Here is a 16,149-nt window from a genome sequence, read left to right on the forward strand (position 1 = left end):
GTTGTTCTGTATAGCTAGTTAACTTTGGTGGCAAGTCACTGAAACAAACAGTCACACAAGGCTACAGTTTCTTGAACACAGACGTTTATTCCGTAAAGAATAAAAAAACAAACTGAATGAACAAAGATTTTAGCAAAGCAGTTTCAACTTGCTACTTGACGCCATCAGATAACAAAGACTCAAATCCTGAGAAATTACCCATGTACAGCAGGGCTTAAGTTCTACTTAACTGATCATATCTACTTCCACTGAACTTTGTACACCTCAGTCTAACACCAGTGCCTCCAAATCCAAAAGTTAAAAATCACAACATCAGGTTGTAGCCCATCAGGTTTATTTGAAGGACTAGCTTTCAGAGCACTGATCCTTCATCAGGTAGCTGTGGAGTATAAGATCGTAAGACACAGAATGCGATAAATTCTGTGCCTTATGATCTTATACTCTACAGCCACCTGATAAAGGAGCAGCACTGAAAGCTAGTGCTTCCAAATAAACATGTTGGACTACAACCTGATGTGTGATTTTTAAAACTGAACTGTGGAGTAATAGTGTCTACACAGAACTTAAATGACAGCTTTTAAAAATATGTAAATTCCCTAACCAAGAATTGTTGGTATAGAATTTTTCACAAATGAAAGTTTTCTATGGTAGCAGATTTCATTCTCGAATCTGACATGTACAGTGGTAGTATCAGCTGGGATCATAACAGAAAAAAAAAGGTGAAAAAAAAAGTTATCCAAAAACAAAGTATGAATTTTGTGCAAAGTTGTGTCAAAATGTCTACCGTCACCATAGTTTCCAGTAATTCCTTTGTGAAATCCAACAACTATTATGATTTCTGAAATTATAACAATCACTCTTCTGGGAAGATCCAAACAGCAGAAAGTTGATTGAAAAGCTTGCTCATTTTGTTCAGATGGTCAACAAACCTTTCTGGAATGTCATTTGCCCTTTTGTTTCTATAATTACTTGTAATACAAAATGTTTTCAATTTTTAAAATAATTAACAGGTGCAAAAAAAACTGGAGATTTTGCATTAATACAATTTAAACGAACTGATCTGAAAGTAGAGGGCAGTTCAAATAGAATAGGCCAGTGTGATCATGGTTTTAATATTAGCATCTAACATAAAAAGACAAGCACATCTGAATAGAAGTAATAACCTTCATAATGCTTTTAAAAGGAAAGCACTTTAAAATTCAGGAACACGCCAGAGGAGGAGATCAGTGATACCAAAATACTACAGATGTATTTCACAAACTGATACATCATTGTAGCATATGGGCATTATGCTTTGTAACTGATACATCATTGTTACAAAGCATAATGCCCACACGCTACAACATTCTCTGATGTACTGAAGTAACGTGATGGAATCTCCTAGACCTGAAGGAAAATTGAAACAGGCGGCCATTCAGACTCTTGAACCTGCACTACCATTCAATTATACCAGAGACGATCTGTGTGGATTAATCTGCCTTAGCTCTATGTATCTCCTTGTACTCCTCCCAAATTTAAATCCATCCTTGTAAGCTTTCAACACAATGTTGAGGGCAGTGTTCGTTCAGATTTTTCTTCTGTGAGAAAATAAACTCCCAATTTCATTCTCAAAATAGCTTAAATCTAATGTGACAAATATTTTCCTTTGTTCTTCATTTGCCCCGAACTTTTCCAAGTCAAATCTTATCCAATAATTTTAACATTATGAACAGCATAATACTCAAAACAGAGGGGATGCAAGCAAAATGTATTCTAGCTATCCTCGTAACTCAATACAGCAAGCCAAGTACTATTTTAGTTTTAAGTTGACATGGTCAACATAAAGGTCAGCTCATCTTTTCAGAGATGAACTGAACTCCGTACTTTCAGCAGAGGTCAAACAAAAAAAACTTACTTGTAAAGGTCAGGCTGAGGTTGTTCACATTCAATGGTGGCGCTCAAAGAATCAACTTCCATCTCTGTACGGAACGCACTAGTGTCTGGCACAGTAAAGTATGTCTTGTTGAGAATAAAAAACGCATTCATTATTTACAGTTAACTTAAGCTCAAGATTCTGACTACAGGTTGCAGAACGCAGGACAAACAGCACAGGAATGAGCCCTTTGGCCCACAAAGGGGTTGTGTTCAATTCTGGTGAATTCACTCAGTGTGGTTTGAGCAAAGTCTTAAATCTGCAACATGACATCTTGATCCTTGTACTCAATTCCTGACCAGTAAATGCAAACATGCCATACACCTTCTTTACCACCATATGTAAATGTGTGGCCACTTTCAGGGAGCTTTGGACTTGAACCCAAAAGATCCCTATGTATTTCAATGCTGTTCAAGGCTGTGCCATTAAGTGTATACTTTTCCTGAACATTTGATCTCCCAAAGTACAGCCAATTTACCCGGATTACACTCCATAAGTCATTTCTCCACCCATATCTGCAACTGATCTTTGAAATTAGATTACTTACAGTGTGGAAACAGGCCCTTCGGCCCAACAAGTCCACACCGACCCGCCGAAGCGCAACCCACCCATACCCCTACATTTACCCCTTACCTAACACTATGGGCAATTTAGCTTGTGCCAATTCACCTGACCCGCACATCTTTGTGACTGTGGGAGGAAACCGGAGCACCCGGAGGAAACCCACGCTGACACGGGGAGAACGTGCAAACTCCACACGTTCAGTCGCCTGAGTCGGGAATTGAACCCGGGTCTACAGGCGCTGTGAGGCAGCAGTGCTAACCACTGTGCCACCGTGCCGCCCACCTATACTTTGCTGTATTCTTTGACAACCTTCTATACAATCCACAACTCCACCAATCTTTATATCATCTGCAAACTTACTAACCTATGCACCTACATTTTCATTCAAATCATTTATGTATATCACAACCAGTAGAAGACCAGTGCAGCTCCCTTTGGAACACTAGTCACAAACTTCCTGCCTGAAAAACATCTTTCCACCACCAATCTCTGCCTTCTGTGGGCAAATCAATTTTTAATCCATGCAGATCACCATGGATCCCATGCACCTTAATCTTCTGGAGAAGCCACCCAGAAGGGATTTTGTCAAAAGCCTTACTAAGTTCACGTCAACAACCACCACTGCTCTATCCTCATCAATCCCTTTAATCCCCTCCTCAAAAAATTCAAAGTAGTAAGACATGACCTGTCTCGCAAATCCACGCTGACTGTCCCTAATTAGGACATGCTTTTCTAAATCAGTGTAAATCCTATCCTTAAGAATCCTCTCTGATAGCTTTCCTACCACTGATACGAGATTCACTGGTCTAGAGTTTCCTGGATTATCCCTATTTCCCTTATTCTACAGAGAAATGACATCAGCTGCTCGCCAGTCCTCTGGGAGTTGTCCAGTGGTTAATGAGGATACCAAGGTGTTTGTCAAGATCCCAGAACTCTCCTCTCTTACTTCTCACTAGATACCAACAGGCCCCGGGGACTTATCCACGTTAATACTCTTCAACATTACTTCTAAATCTCAAAATTCCCTAGCATATTAGAACACACACACACACACCTTACCTGGGTGACATTATCGATTTAGGATTTCACCCACATCCTCTGCCTCTGAGCACAAGTTTTCTCCTTTATCCTTAAAATGGTCCTATCTTCTCCCTAGTTACCTGCTTGTTTTAATGTGTGTATAGAATGCTTTGGGATTCCCTAACTCTACTTGTCAAAGGTCATTTCATGGCTCTTTTTCACACTCCATATCCTTGCTTGATAATTATAACAAATTCAACTTTCATGGGAGGAAACGTCAAACAGATACAAAGGCAAATTACTAACAATTAGAAGCTAGGTATGTGACAAAACAAAACAGATAATCAGATTGTAAATACAAATATAAATTAAAAACTTAAAGTGAAACCTGAAAGATGATAAGAAATCAAAGGTAATTCCAGGAAAGACATACAAGTCAGAGATGTGTCTTACCCGTGAGGTGGAAAAAAAAGGAGCCAAAGTTACCATTGAATTATGGAAATGCAGTTTGGACTTGGACTCATCTTGCCTTACAATGCAATAACATCAAGACTAGCTGATTATTAAAATCACATTAAAGATCAAAAGGCAGCAATTTCAATTTACGTGCAGAGTACCTTCAACACAGTAATATGTCCCAGCTACTTGAACAGATTGCTGATATAGATCAGAATTTGTTGGATGGCGTAGTATTTGGTAGCAGTGTGATTGGGAGTGTTAAAAACTGATGAAAAGATTTTGTTAAGAATGAGGTAAAGATACATGGTAATGTAGCTCCTTTAAATTCTATTCATGCTTGGACATTAGTACATGTTGTTCAATGGTATTTCTCAGAGGGAGGGCAGATTGGAATGTTTTTATCATTACTTTAATCAGAATGCTTGTTACAGTTGCAGCAGAGCATGACAAAACAGCAAAAGGTCTGCAGCTTATTTATACGTCAACATTTTATTGATGGTGAACAGGTGCAACCTCTACCAAAACTTTAAATTGTTGATGGGAAAGTGCAACCACAGAATTTATGTTTCTTATATTAGTGACTGGCACACAGTAAATGGCTCATCATTATCACGTAGGTGCACACAATACGAAGTGCCTGCCTTAGTCCAGGATTTAGGAGATAAATTATTTTTAAAATCTGCCAGATTTTTATTTCTTTTCCTGCCCCACTACCCCATCCTTTTGCCTCATGCCATTAACACTTTTGCCACGGAATCCCTTCTGCCTTCACTAAACGTCTTTAATTTCTGTTCTTTTATCTCAAACCAATCTATTTCCTTGCCTGTGCTACATCTCCAACTTCACCTGATCCAGATGAAAGATCACTTCGGAAGTGCTGATTCTTTCATAGCTGCAATCAGACTTTATTTTCTTTGCTTAGCATTTTACTTACTTCACAAGCAGCAAATAAAGCTCAGAATTTGAATCATTAGCTTCTGATACACTTTAAACATGCATATTTCAAACACCTGTGATTTACTTTCCTTTGGAGATATTGTTTGCAGAGAAGACGAAAATATATTCCTGTATCATCTAGACAAATACTATTATACAAATTTATTTCTTTATATTAAGTCAGAAAGAGTGATAAATTATTTTATTGGGGATATTTTGCACTGCACTCAAGTTATAGCATCGCTGAAAGTGACATAACATCTGTTACACATTACACAGAAGATTTGGATGGATTGAGACGGTTTTGTTTTTACCTTCTGACTTGATTCCCCATCCAAACTAGCAGTAGTGACATAGCAGGTGCCATCTTCCCTACTTGAGGATAGCAGAATGAGATCACATGGAAACGTTTCATCTTCTTTCACACACACAATATCCCCAACCTAAAAAAGAAAAAAAACACTCCCCTCAGTTTCTCCTTGCTGTACTGAGCCAATTTTCTAGCTGGTTACTTTAAGACCATGGAACATAACGACACGTACAAGACAATAAGAGGGAGCAGATTGCAAGCAGCCTATATGGTGGTAGAATTATTTTATACTATTGCATGGTCACAAATTTCCAGTTTACATGACACTGTGAAAGGTGCATTTTGCCAAAGGCCATAAGCATAGATTTGATTATTTCCTGATTTAATAGGAAAGGAAAAAGGAATCATTCAATCCATCCCCCCTTGTCAAGTTACAGAGTGTTAAGACTTGACACCATGAAACACACCAGAACAAATTTTTGAATGCTAGCCAATCCAATATTAAAAATTTATAGCCCTGGAGATTCCTATTTGCCTTTAGTGGGCTTGACCTTCACAATTTGACCATCAAGTAAAATCAGAACCATATAGGATCAAATTGCCTTATGACGACAATTCTAAGGTTTTACATTGTATATCATACTTGTTCCAGTAGTTTCAAAGTCACTCATACTTAAAATATACTCTACTCAGGTTCAGCCACCTTGGCTTAAAATAGGATTTCAAACCAGTGTTCTGTTTTGAAATCCTGCTTCTGACTTCTTCAAAAGGCACCATATGCAATTAGTTGGAGCTGAAGCCCCTGAATCAGTTTTGTATCTTGCAGACTCAAAATCTTCGTCGAGCAATAAATGCTGGTCTAGCTTATAATATTCATATGTCACAAAACAATAATAAAAAAAGACATCAGGTAAGCAAAACAGGTCAAATCACTGATTCAATACCTCTCAAATGGACAAGATACAGCAGGATAAACTAATGAGCTATAATAAAGGAAATCAAAAAACTGTAAAATGTCCACTAAATGAACCTTAGCTTTGAACAAATGAACAAAGTATGAGAGCAAGGAATCCCTATATGCCATATGCTGACATCAGGGCAACTAATATTTTAGTTATTGATGGAATGTGGCTGATTACCTATTCTTTAAATGCGCTTAAAAGGGGCAGACAAGCTAACTGCTTGAATAGCTGCAAAGCGGTTAGTGCTGTGCTGTTAGGAATGGATTTGCAAGGGTTTGTCCCAGTGAAACTGAAGGAAAAACAATACAGTTCCAAGTTAAGATGGTATCTGGCTTAGAGGAGAATTTGAAGGTGGTGATTGTTCTTTGTATCTGCTGCCCTTGCCTTTCTAGATATTAGAGATCATAGGTTTGCAAGCTGTAGGCTAAGGTGCCTCTAAATTATTTTACTGCACTTTTAGAAAACAGCTTTACTGCACAGTGGTAGTAAAAAGATGACTTGTCAATGGATAGTGATCGAAATTTGTGGGCGTTACTGGAGCTACATCTGAGCAGGCAAGTACTGAATCACATTCCTGCCTTGCAGATGGACAGGTTCTGAGCAGTCAGGTGGTGAGTTACTCAGCACAATTCCCAAGCCTCTGACCTGCTCTTGCAGCCACGGTATTCATAAGACTAGCCAGTTCAGGTTCCAGTTAACTCCAAGGTGCTAATAATGGCAGTGAATGTCAAAAGATATTTGGATCCTCTTGCGGGTAAGAGCCATTGCCTGGTTCTTCTAGTGCACAAATATCACTCATCATGTATTAGATCACATTGAGATTTTGTACAGCATTTGCTGGTGGATGGCATCAGATATTGAAATTGCTAAATATGATACAATCAGCAACGAACATCAACACCTCTATCCTTATGATAGAGGAAGGTTTTTGATCAAGTAGTGAATATGCTGAACCCCTGCAGTGATGCCTGACCTCCAGTATTCATACACACCTTCTTTTGTGCTTAGGCAGAACTCAACCTGTGGAGAGAGAGGATTGTCCCAAACTTTCATTGATCAGATACTGTTAAATACTGCTTTGATGCCACTTAAGAGTTGCACCACACGGAAACAGACCGTTCAGTCCAACTCGTCCATGTCGACTAGTTATCCCAAATTAATCTAGTCCCATTTGCCAGCTTTCGGCACTCATTCCGCTAGACCTTTCCTATTCGTGTACCTGTCCATGCCTTTTAAAATATTGTAGTTGTACCAACCTCCATCACTATCTGACAGTTTGTTCAATACATACATCACCCTTATATGAAATAGCTGCTTCTTAGGTCCCATTTAAATTTTACCCTGCTCACCCTAAGCCTCTTTATGCCCTCCAGTTTTGCACTCCACAACGCTGAGAAAAAAGGCATCGGCTATTTACCCTATCCATGCTCATGATTTTATAAACCCCTCCAAGGACACCATCAGTCTCCGAAGCTCTAGGAAAAAACAGCCCCACCCTATTCAGCATTTTCCTATAGCTCAAACCCTTCTGAAAATGTATATAGGCTATGTGCAGACAGGGAAGGAGGTACGTTTTGGTTTTGTGAAACAAGAGGTTCGGCTGAGCATGACTCAGATCAAATAAGCACTCTTAAATTAGGTGCTGGCAGCAAGGGTACTGGGTTAACAAGGCAGAAAAACATTCATTATGTAGAGCCATTTAACAAGATGAGGGAGCATTCAGAATGGGAGATCAGTTTAACAAGGTGAAAAGTATTCATTATGTGAAGCCAGTTATTCATTGTGCAACAGCAAATGGCTTAATCTTTACTTTTGACACTTGCTGACTGCAACAGTCACCCAGTGTGTACGTTGCCTTATTTGGCTGTTCCTCCCTATACAATGACTACATAAAAATCGAGAAACTGCTTCAACTTGGGGTGGAGGGTGTGTGTGTATGCAAGGAGATGATGAGATCTTATCGGATTCTGGATTAGTGGTGCTGGAAGAGCACAGCAGTTCAGGCAGCATCCGAGGAGCAGTAAAAATGACGTTTCAAGCAAAAGCCCTTCATCAGGAATACAGGCAGAGAGCCTGAAGCGTGGAGAGATAAGCTAGAGGATGATGGGGGTGGGGAGAAAGTAGCAGAGAGTACAATAGGTGAGTGGGGAAGGGAATGAAGGTGATAGGTCGGGGGCGGGAGGAGTGGATAGGTGGAAAAGAAGTAGGCAGGTAGGACAGGTCATGGGGACAGTGCTGAGCTGGAAGTTTGGAACTGGGGCGAGGTGGGGGAAGGGGAAAATGAGGAAACTGTTGAAGTCCACGTTGATGCCCTGGGGTTGAAGTGTTCCGAGGTGGAAGATGAGGCGTTCTTCCTCCAGGCATCTGGGTGGTGAGGAAGCAGCCGTGAAGGAGGCCCAGGACTGCAATTTCCCTTCCCATGTGATTAAAGATGACCTCTAACACATCTCGTCCACATCCCGCACTTCCACCCTCGGACCCCACCCTTCCACCCATAACAAGGGCAGAACACCCCTGGTGCTCACCTTCCAACCTACCAACCTTCACATAAACCAAATCATCCGCTGACATTTCCGCCACCTCCTAAAAGACCCCATCACCAGGGATATTTTTCCCTCCCCACCCCCTTTCCGCCTTCTGCAAAGACAGTTTCCTCCGTGACTACCTGGTCAGGTCCACGCCCTCCTACAACCCACCCTCCCATCCTGGCAGCTTCCCGTGCCACCGCAGGAATTGCAAAACCTGCGCCCACACCTCCTCCCTCACCTCCATCCAAGGCCCTAAAAGGAGCCATCCACATCCGAAGTTTTACCTGCACATCACTAACATAATTTATTGTATCCGTTGCTCCCGATGCGGTCTCCTCTACATTGGGACGACTGGACGCCTCCTAGCAGAGCGCTTTAGGGAACATCTCCGGGACACCCGCATCAACCAACCACATTGCCTTGTGGCCCAACATTTCAACTCCCCCTCTCACTCTGCTGAGGACATGGAGGCCCTGGGCCTCCTTCACCACCGCTCCCTCCCCACTCAATGCCTGGAGGAAGAACGCCTCATCTTCTGCCTCAGAACACTTCAACCCCAGGGCATCAATGTGGACTTCAACAGTTTCCTCATTTCCCCTTCCCCCCACCTCACCCCAGTTCCAAATTTCCAGCTCAGCACTGTCTCCATGACTTGTCCTACCTGCCTATCTTCTTTTCCACCTATCCATTCCACCCTCCCCTGACCTATCACCTTCATCCCCTCCTCCACTCACCTATTGTACTCTTGGCTACTTCTCCCCAACCCCAACCACCTCTAGCTTATCTCCCCACGTTTCAGGCTCTCTGCCTTTATTCCTGATGTAGGGCTTTTGCCCAAAACGTCGATTTTACTGCTCCTCGCTTATTTCCTGAACTGCTGTGCTCTTCCAGCACCACTAATCCAGAATCTGGTTTCCAGCATCTGCAGTCATTGTTTTTACCTTTTACATCTTATCTGAACCCTTTCAAGTAAAATGACATCCATCTTATAGCAGGGAGACCAGAATTGAACGCAGTATTCCAAAAGTGGCCTGACCAATGTCCCGTACACTGTAACACGACCTCCCAATTCCTATGAATGCACTGATCAATAAAGGCAAGCATACCAAATGCTTTATTTACTATGCTGTCTACGTGCAACTTCACCTTCAAAGAATCACAATCATACAACCAAAGGTCTCCTTGTTCAGCAAGACAGAGGACCCTACTATTAAAGTGAATAAGTCCTGCCCTGCGTTACCCCACCAAATTGCAACTTGCGTTCACATTTGGACAGACTAAGAGTAGCCGATCCCAAATTGCTCAACAACTTCACACTCTCTGGTGTTCAACTGTTACTTGATAGCACTATCAACACCTTCCATCACTTGATCAGTAGTAAAGTTAAAAATCACAATACCCGGGTATAATCCAATAGGTTTATTTGGAAGTGCTAGTTTTCGGAGCGCTGCTCCTTCATCATGGTTGGACAACCACCTGATGAAGGAGTAGCGCTCTGAAAGCTAGTGCTTCCAAACCAACCTGTTGGACTATACCCTGATGCTGCATGATTTTTAACCTTTGTACACCCCAGTCCAACACCGGCGTCTCCAAATCTTGATCAGTAGGAGTGTCACACAGCAAGAGAGCGCAATATGTCGGCCAAATCTCACTTCCAAAAGGATGTTTTTAAATTCGCACATAGTATCTAGGCATCACTACTTGGCGCAACATTTATTGCCTGACCCTATTTTCCCCTTGAGAAGGTGTTGGAACGGTTTTCTTCAACCTGTGCAGTTCATGTGCTATAGATCGACAATGCACTGGGCAGTGGTCACTCCCACCATTACTGGCATGGAAAAATGCTGATGGAGATGGTAATTTTTCAGGTTGGATTCCTCTGCTTTTTGTGAGCAGGATATACCTGAGCAAATTTCCACACTGCTGAGTAGATTGCAGTATTTAAACTGGATAGGAACAGTTTGATGTGGATTGAAGCTTGCTTTGGAACATTATTCACTACTTTCGCTGGAATGTTTTGTGGGCCATAACTTTTGCAGTGTACAGTACCCTCTGTAGTTTTTTTTCAAGAAAATGAAAGAAACTGGCTAAAGGTTGGCAACTAAGATGATGGGGATCTCAGGTGGATGCTTTAAAATGCTTCACCTTCATTTGCACTGATCTGATGGGTACCCTGTTATTAAAGTTAGGATATCCCTGTAACCACCTCCTCCAATTACTTGCTTGATTGTTCAATCACAACTGGATGCGGAAGGACTGTAGAGCTTAAATCTGATCTGTTTATTGTGGGATTGCTCTGTTTCCCCCGATGCTTTGCTTCCATAGGCTAGCATGTACACTAGCATCATCAGGTCGCAAACTCATTAAGGCATGTTCCTAGCATGCCCTTCTGTACTGTTCATTGAATCAAAGATGCTCCCTTGCTGGGTAGCAAATGGTACAGTGGGGAAATATATAAAAGGTACAAGCTTACAAATTGTGGCCAAGTAAAATTCTACTGGCTGTTGACCAGCTTGAAGTTGCTACATCTGTTCTAAATCTACGTTGTGCTACTACCATAGAGAGAGATGCAAAGAGGAGACTCTACAGAACTGTGCCGAGGTCACTCGAATTATCATGTCACAGACCGATGAATCTATTTAAGGCATGTTGGTAAACAAGCTGAAAATGTGTATTTTCCTCTCACCATCTACCATTAACCCAGCTGAGCAGCTTTGTTATTTAGGACTCCTTCTCTAGGAGGCAACTAGCTTGATCTAGGTGGTGATGAAATCCCCTCCCCAGAGTACATTGTACAACAGTGTGGCAAAAACACAGAACTGATCTATCAGTTGGTGGGGTGGTAATCCATGATGGGTATCCTAGCTCATAATTTAATCTAATACAATATGTCTTAATGGAGTCTGGAGTCAAAGATAACTACTCCCAAAATAATTCTGTCCCAACTGTAGACACCACTGTGCCAATATCTCCAGTTGCTACGTCCTGACATAACAACCAGGGCAGTGTCTGGAAAATTGTAGGGTAAGGTTCTAAAGTTTAAAAAACATTGATGCACTGTTCATCTAAATTATTCCATTTGCAAATTTAAGTATCACTACATTACAGATTAAAACTCACTGAACACATGCTTTGCATGCAACATCCTTCAAATTCAAAGACAAACACACTGAACAGTATAAAAATGTTGGACCAGGTGATCAAGAAATGATTAAAAATAAAGAGAGAGAGGGCGGAGAGGAACTCTAGCATAAGGAAAGACTCAGTGACAGCTCCAGAGAATGGAGTGTGAACAGAGAATGATTTGGCACCAAATGTAAGAGCAGGAGAGAACTGCATGTACAGGAGCCCAGAGCTAGAGGACTGAGACTATAACAGAGACCAGTTGTGAAGTAAGGAGAAGGGAATGTATAAACTATGAGGATTTTTAAAGTCTTAATGACTGACTCATATCCTTTCGTTCCCCCTTCAAAGTCAGTGGCTAATGAACTATAGTGTGGACAGTGAAATACTTATTTTGTGTACTGTAGTTTCAGAAGTCAGCAAGAAAGGCAACAGGAAATATAAAATGGATTGTACAACCACGCAAAGATAAGAGGGTTCAGTAATACTGTGACAAAAGGTGACAGAGGTAGCCACTGCTGCTGAGCTGGAAGCAGATGCTTGCAGTGATTTGAAACTAAATTCAGATTCCAGTAAGGCAATCATTATTCTTCAACCTAACTCGCAGCTGGAGCAGGGAATGAAGTTTGATGCAAGAATATAGGTTAAAGATTTTGGCAAAAGGTGAAACAAGACCATTTCAGTATTTCTGAGGTAAAGGAAGAGATTTGATTTAATCACAAATTGATGGCAAATGGTGTCTCGTAATAACAGGGAACTTAATGTTAAGGACTGGATAGCTGAAATTTTTTTTTCAAAAAATTCAAATGAAACAACTGTGAATGCACTTTGTCCAGCAGTCAGCTCCCTTTGCTCCTGTAATATTTTAAAAAGGTTGGTATATTTATGTCTGTCCTGGTGACATGCAGGATGAAAAGCTCTAACATGAATATTGCTGAAAAGACAGACAAGTCCTTGTATTATCAAATGACTGTTGTACAGATAATACTAATATTCTGACATTGAATCAAAATGGGGTTTAGGTTGAAACAAAATTTGGAATGAGACAGGAGGTGATGAGACATTTCCAAAATTGATATTTATATACATGACTACACAGACAGCCACCAGTGATACACTCACATCTGCAAGACTAAATTAGGAATTAAAAAGGTATTTATGCATAGACTTCCTGTGCAGATATAAAACAGTAAGCCAGCAACACAGTTTTGATGAAAGTGAGGAAAGGTTGGCCCTTGGCTGACAATTAAATGGAAATAACAGTGACGTCAGTTTGGAAAATACACCCAACGTTCACCATAGTTTGTTTAGATCAACCTTAAAGGTCGATCTATTGTTTCTTTGGAAAATATCAAACGCAACCACTGAGTGACAAGTTGAATGGAAACTACAATTAGAGCTGGAAAATTTCACTGGAGCTGGAAAAGTAACCTTGCGTATTTTGCGATGTACAAAGTTCTGTCATTTTAGGTTGGTCAATAGAAGAGAATTGGAACAACATCTGAGTAAAAAACAAAGCAATTATCAATAGCAATATCAAGAACAGGAGATGAAAAGCAAAATGACACAATCAAAAACAGTTATACCTCAAATTATGAATCTGTTTCAAGTAAATTGTGACAGGAATGAAAAAAATGTCATTAAGACAATATACAAAAGCAAAGGAATGTCACACAAACAATATGTCTAAAGAAAAGCTAAAAGGAGACTGAATGAATACTTGAAGTAATAAGAAATTCAGGGTTATCGAAAAAAAGCAAGAGAATGGACAAACTAGCTGGGTCTTCAAAAGTACAGTGCCATATTCAACAAATCTCTAATCTATTACAATTGATTAAATACAAATTATATGGAGTTAGAAATAACTCAGCTAGTTATTCAGCAATTTAAACTCTCAAAAATACTTTAAAATTCTGTTTTCTTGGAATTATACAAACAAAGAGCTTTAATGTTAATGGATAAAAATTCACCAATTTATGTTTTCTTCAAGTCTATCTCAAACAAACAAATTACTAGCCCGACCAGTCACCATTTTTACTAATCCCTCTCCACAATAAGGCATTATTTGCCCCCACTAATGCCTTTGTTGAATTCTCATTTAGGATTCACATACAACATCGAACAGTACAGCACGGGAACAGGCTGCTTGGTCCATCATAGGCAGCAGAGTGGCACAGTGGTTAGCACTGCTGTCTCACAGTGCCAGAGACCCGGGTTCAATTCCCGACTCAGGCGACGGAATGTGTGGAGTTTGCACATTCAGCCCATGTCTGCGTGGGTTTCCTGCGGGTGCTCCGGTTTCCTCCCACAGTCCAAAAGATGTGCAGGTCAGGTGAATTGGCCATGCTAAAATTTCCCCCCCCCCCCCCCAACTGTAGGGGTATGGATGGGTCGCGCTTCGGCGGGTCGGTGTGGACTTGTTGGGCCGAAGGGCCTGTTTCCACACTAAGTAATCTAATCTAATGTCTGTGCCAACCATGTCTCTGTCTAAATGCCTCTTCGAAGTTGCCATTGTATCTGCCTGTGTGTGGCTGTGACATTCTCCTTAAATCAGGAAAACAACTCCCTCCATCCATCCATATTACATGCCTCACTATCACACCTGAAACATCTAAACCTTGGAATGCTGAGCTGCTCGTCCTGCCCTTTTTTCAACCAAGTTGGTTATTCTGGCAGGAATGGAATGGCAATACTCAACCATAAAAAGTTAACTAAAATTCACGAGTTTTAACAGTGCCCTGAGCAAAACTTGCATTTACATAGTATCTGTCATAGATTAGATTACTTACAGAACGGAAACAGGCCCTTCGACCCAACAAGTCCACACTGACTCTCTAAAGAGCAACCAACCCAGGCCCATTCCCCTACATTTACCCCTTCACCTAACACTACGGGAAATTTAGCATGGCCAAATCACCTAACCTGCCCATTTTTGGACTGTGGGAGGAAACTCACGCAGTCACTGGGAGAATGTGCAAACTCCACACAGACCACTGCCTGAGGTGGGACATGAATCTGGGTCTCTGGCACTGCGAGACAGCAGTGCTTACCACTGTGCCACTGACTCTTCAGGATATTCAAAAAATACTTTACAGTCAATGAAGTACTTTTATAATACTTAAAAATGTAGGAAACTTCACTGCCAATGTGAACACAGAAAAAGGTCATGAATTGTAATAGAATTATGCTCAATCTCCAGGATACTGGTTTGATAGAGAAACATCTTCAAGGAGAAGGTCCTGGCTCAGGTTTAAAATTAGTGCAATAGGATCTTTCAACCTCTCAAGGGCAACGTTCAGGATCTCAGCTTAATAGTACTTCATATATTGCAGCACTCTGTCTCAAGAAGTGGTGACAGTGAGTCTTCAAATCCTACATTGGGCCATGAAGCCCCAACTGGAGTTTGTTTCAGGAGAGTTATCAACTGAGTCACATCTGACATTTCTGATGGTATATAATGATTAAAGAGTAAGGATTCCATCTTCCCATACCACTTGGTTGTCAAATGGAGTTGTTACTGGTGAAGGATAAATGGAGGTATCTTCACTCAAGGTGGATGGAGAAGTAAGGGAATCAGTTTCCTCAAATCTAGTCACATCTTAACCATCTTCTTCAGAAGGCTGCATTTAAAAATTCTTCCTTATGCACAATTATTTGAGTAGATTAGAAATATAGGATTTGGTGAAAGGGAACACCATATTTACAACATTCACTCCGAATGACAATGAGTTCCTAATCTTCTGATTCAATTTTAGCACTGCAGTTTAATTGTTTAATCATTAAGTTGTGGACAATTTTTAGTGAGAAAGATATTTTGAAAGTTACAGCTGTACTTTTAGTAAAAAGATTTTTCCTTGCTTGGAATTTGATCATTAGCATGATTTCGTCGAGCATATGATAATTTACTCACTCAGTCAACAGTTTATTAGAATTCGATAGCAAGCATATTCTGTAAGAAACACTTTTGAAACATAATTGCTTAAATTTGATTTTGCAAAGTACAGCAACAGAATTGATGCCTTTAATACAAAATTTTAAAATGCCAGAAAATTCACCTGAATTTTTTCACTTTGCTTTTCCACAATCTTTCCTCCATCAACAACATAAACTGGGCTTTTATTCACAGAGTGATCAGCTTTGTGTCGGAGCCAATCTTCATAGCCCTGCAAAGAGTAAGAGACATTATAGAGGGAAGATCTCAAGGAAAAATAAAAAAGGAAGAGAACATCAATGCTGGGTAGTTTGAAAATTGAAGGAATTTACTGGTAAATAAGATTGGCACAGCTAAGAGATATGAAAAGACCACTTATAAGACAAGGACCTGCCAACGGGCAT

General features: G+C 40.6%; 1 protein-coding gene across 2 annotated transcripts in view; it reads right to left on the reverse strand.

Annotated features, from left to right (window-relative positions):
* atp11c (ATPase phospholipid transporting 11C) overlaps positions 1-16,149 on the reverse strand; it is a 169,944-nt gene that overhangs the window by 112,432 nt on the left and 41,363 nt on the right. For both annotated transcript variants that reach the window (XM_060832399.1, XM_060832398.1), the window contains exons 5-7: positions 15,870-15,977; positions 5,206-5,334; positions 1,895-1,998 (exon numbers count right to left, since the gene is read on the reverse strand). In XM_060832399.1, coding sequence (XP_060688382.1) covers positions 1,895-1,998; positions 5,206-5,334; positions 15,870-15,977 — 341 coding nt within the window. The remainder of the gene's footprint in view (positions 1-1,894; positions 1,999-5,205; positions 5,335-15,869; positions 15,978-16,149) is intronic.

The sequence above is a fragment of the Hemiscyllium ocellatum genome, chromosome 11, assembly GCF_020745735.1.
Source record: "Hemiscyllium ocellatum isolate sHemOce1 chromosome 11, sHemOce1.pat.X.cur, whole genome shotgun sequence".
NCBI lineage: Eukaryota > Metazoa > Chordata > Chondrichthyes > Orectolobiformes > Hemiscylliidae > Hemiscyllium > Hemiscyllium ocellatum.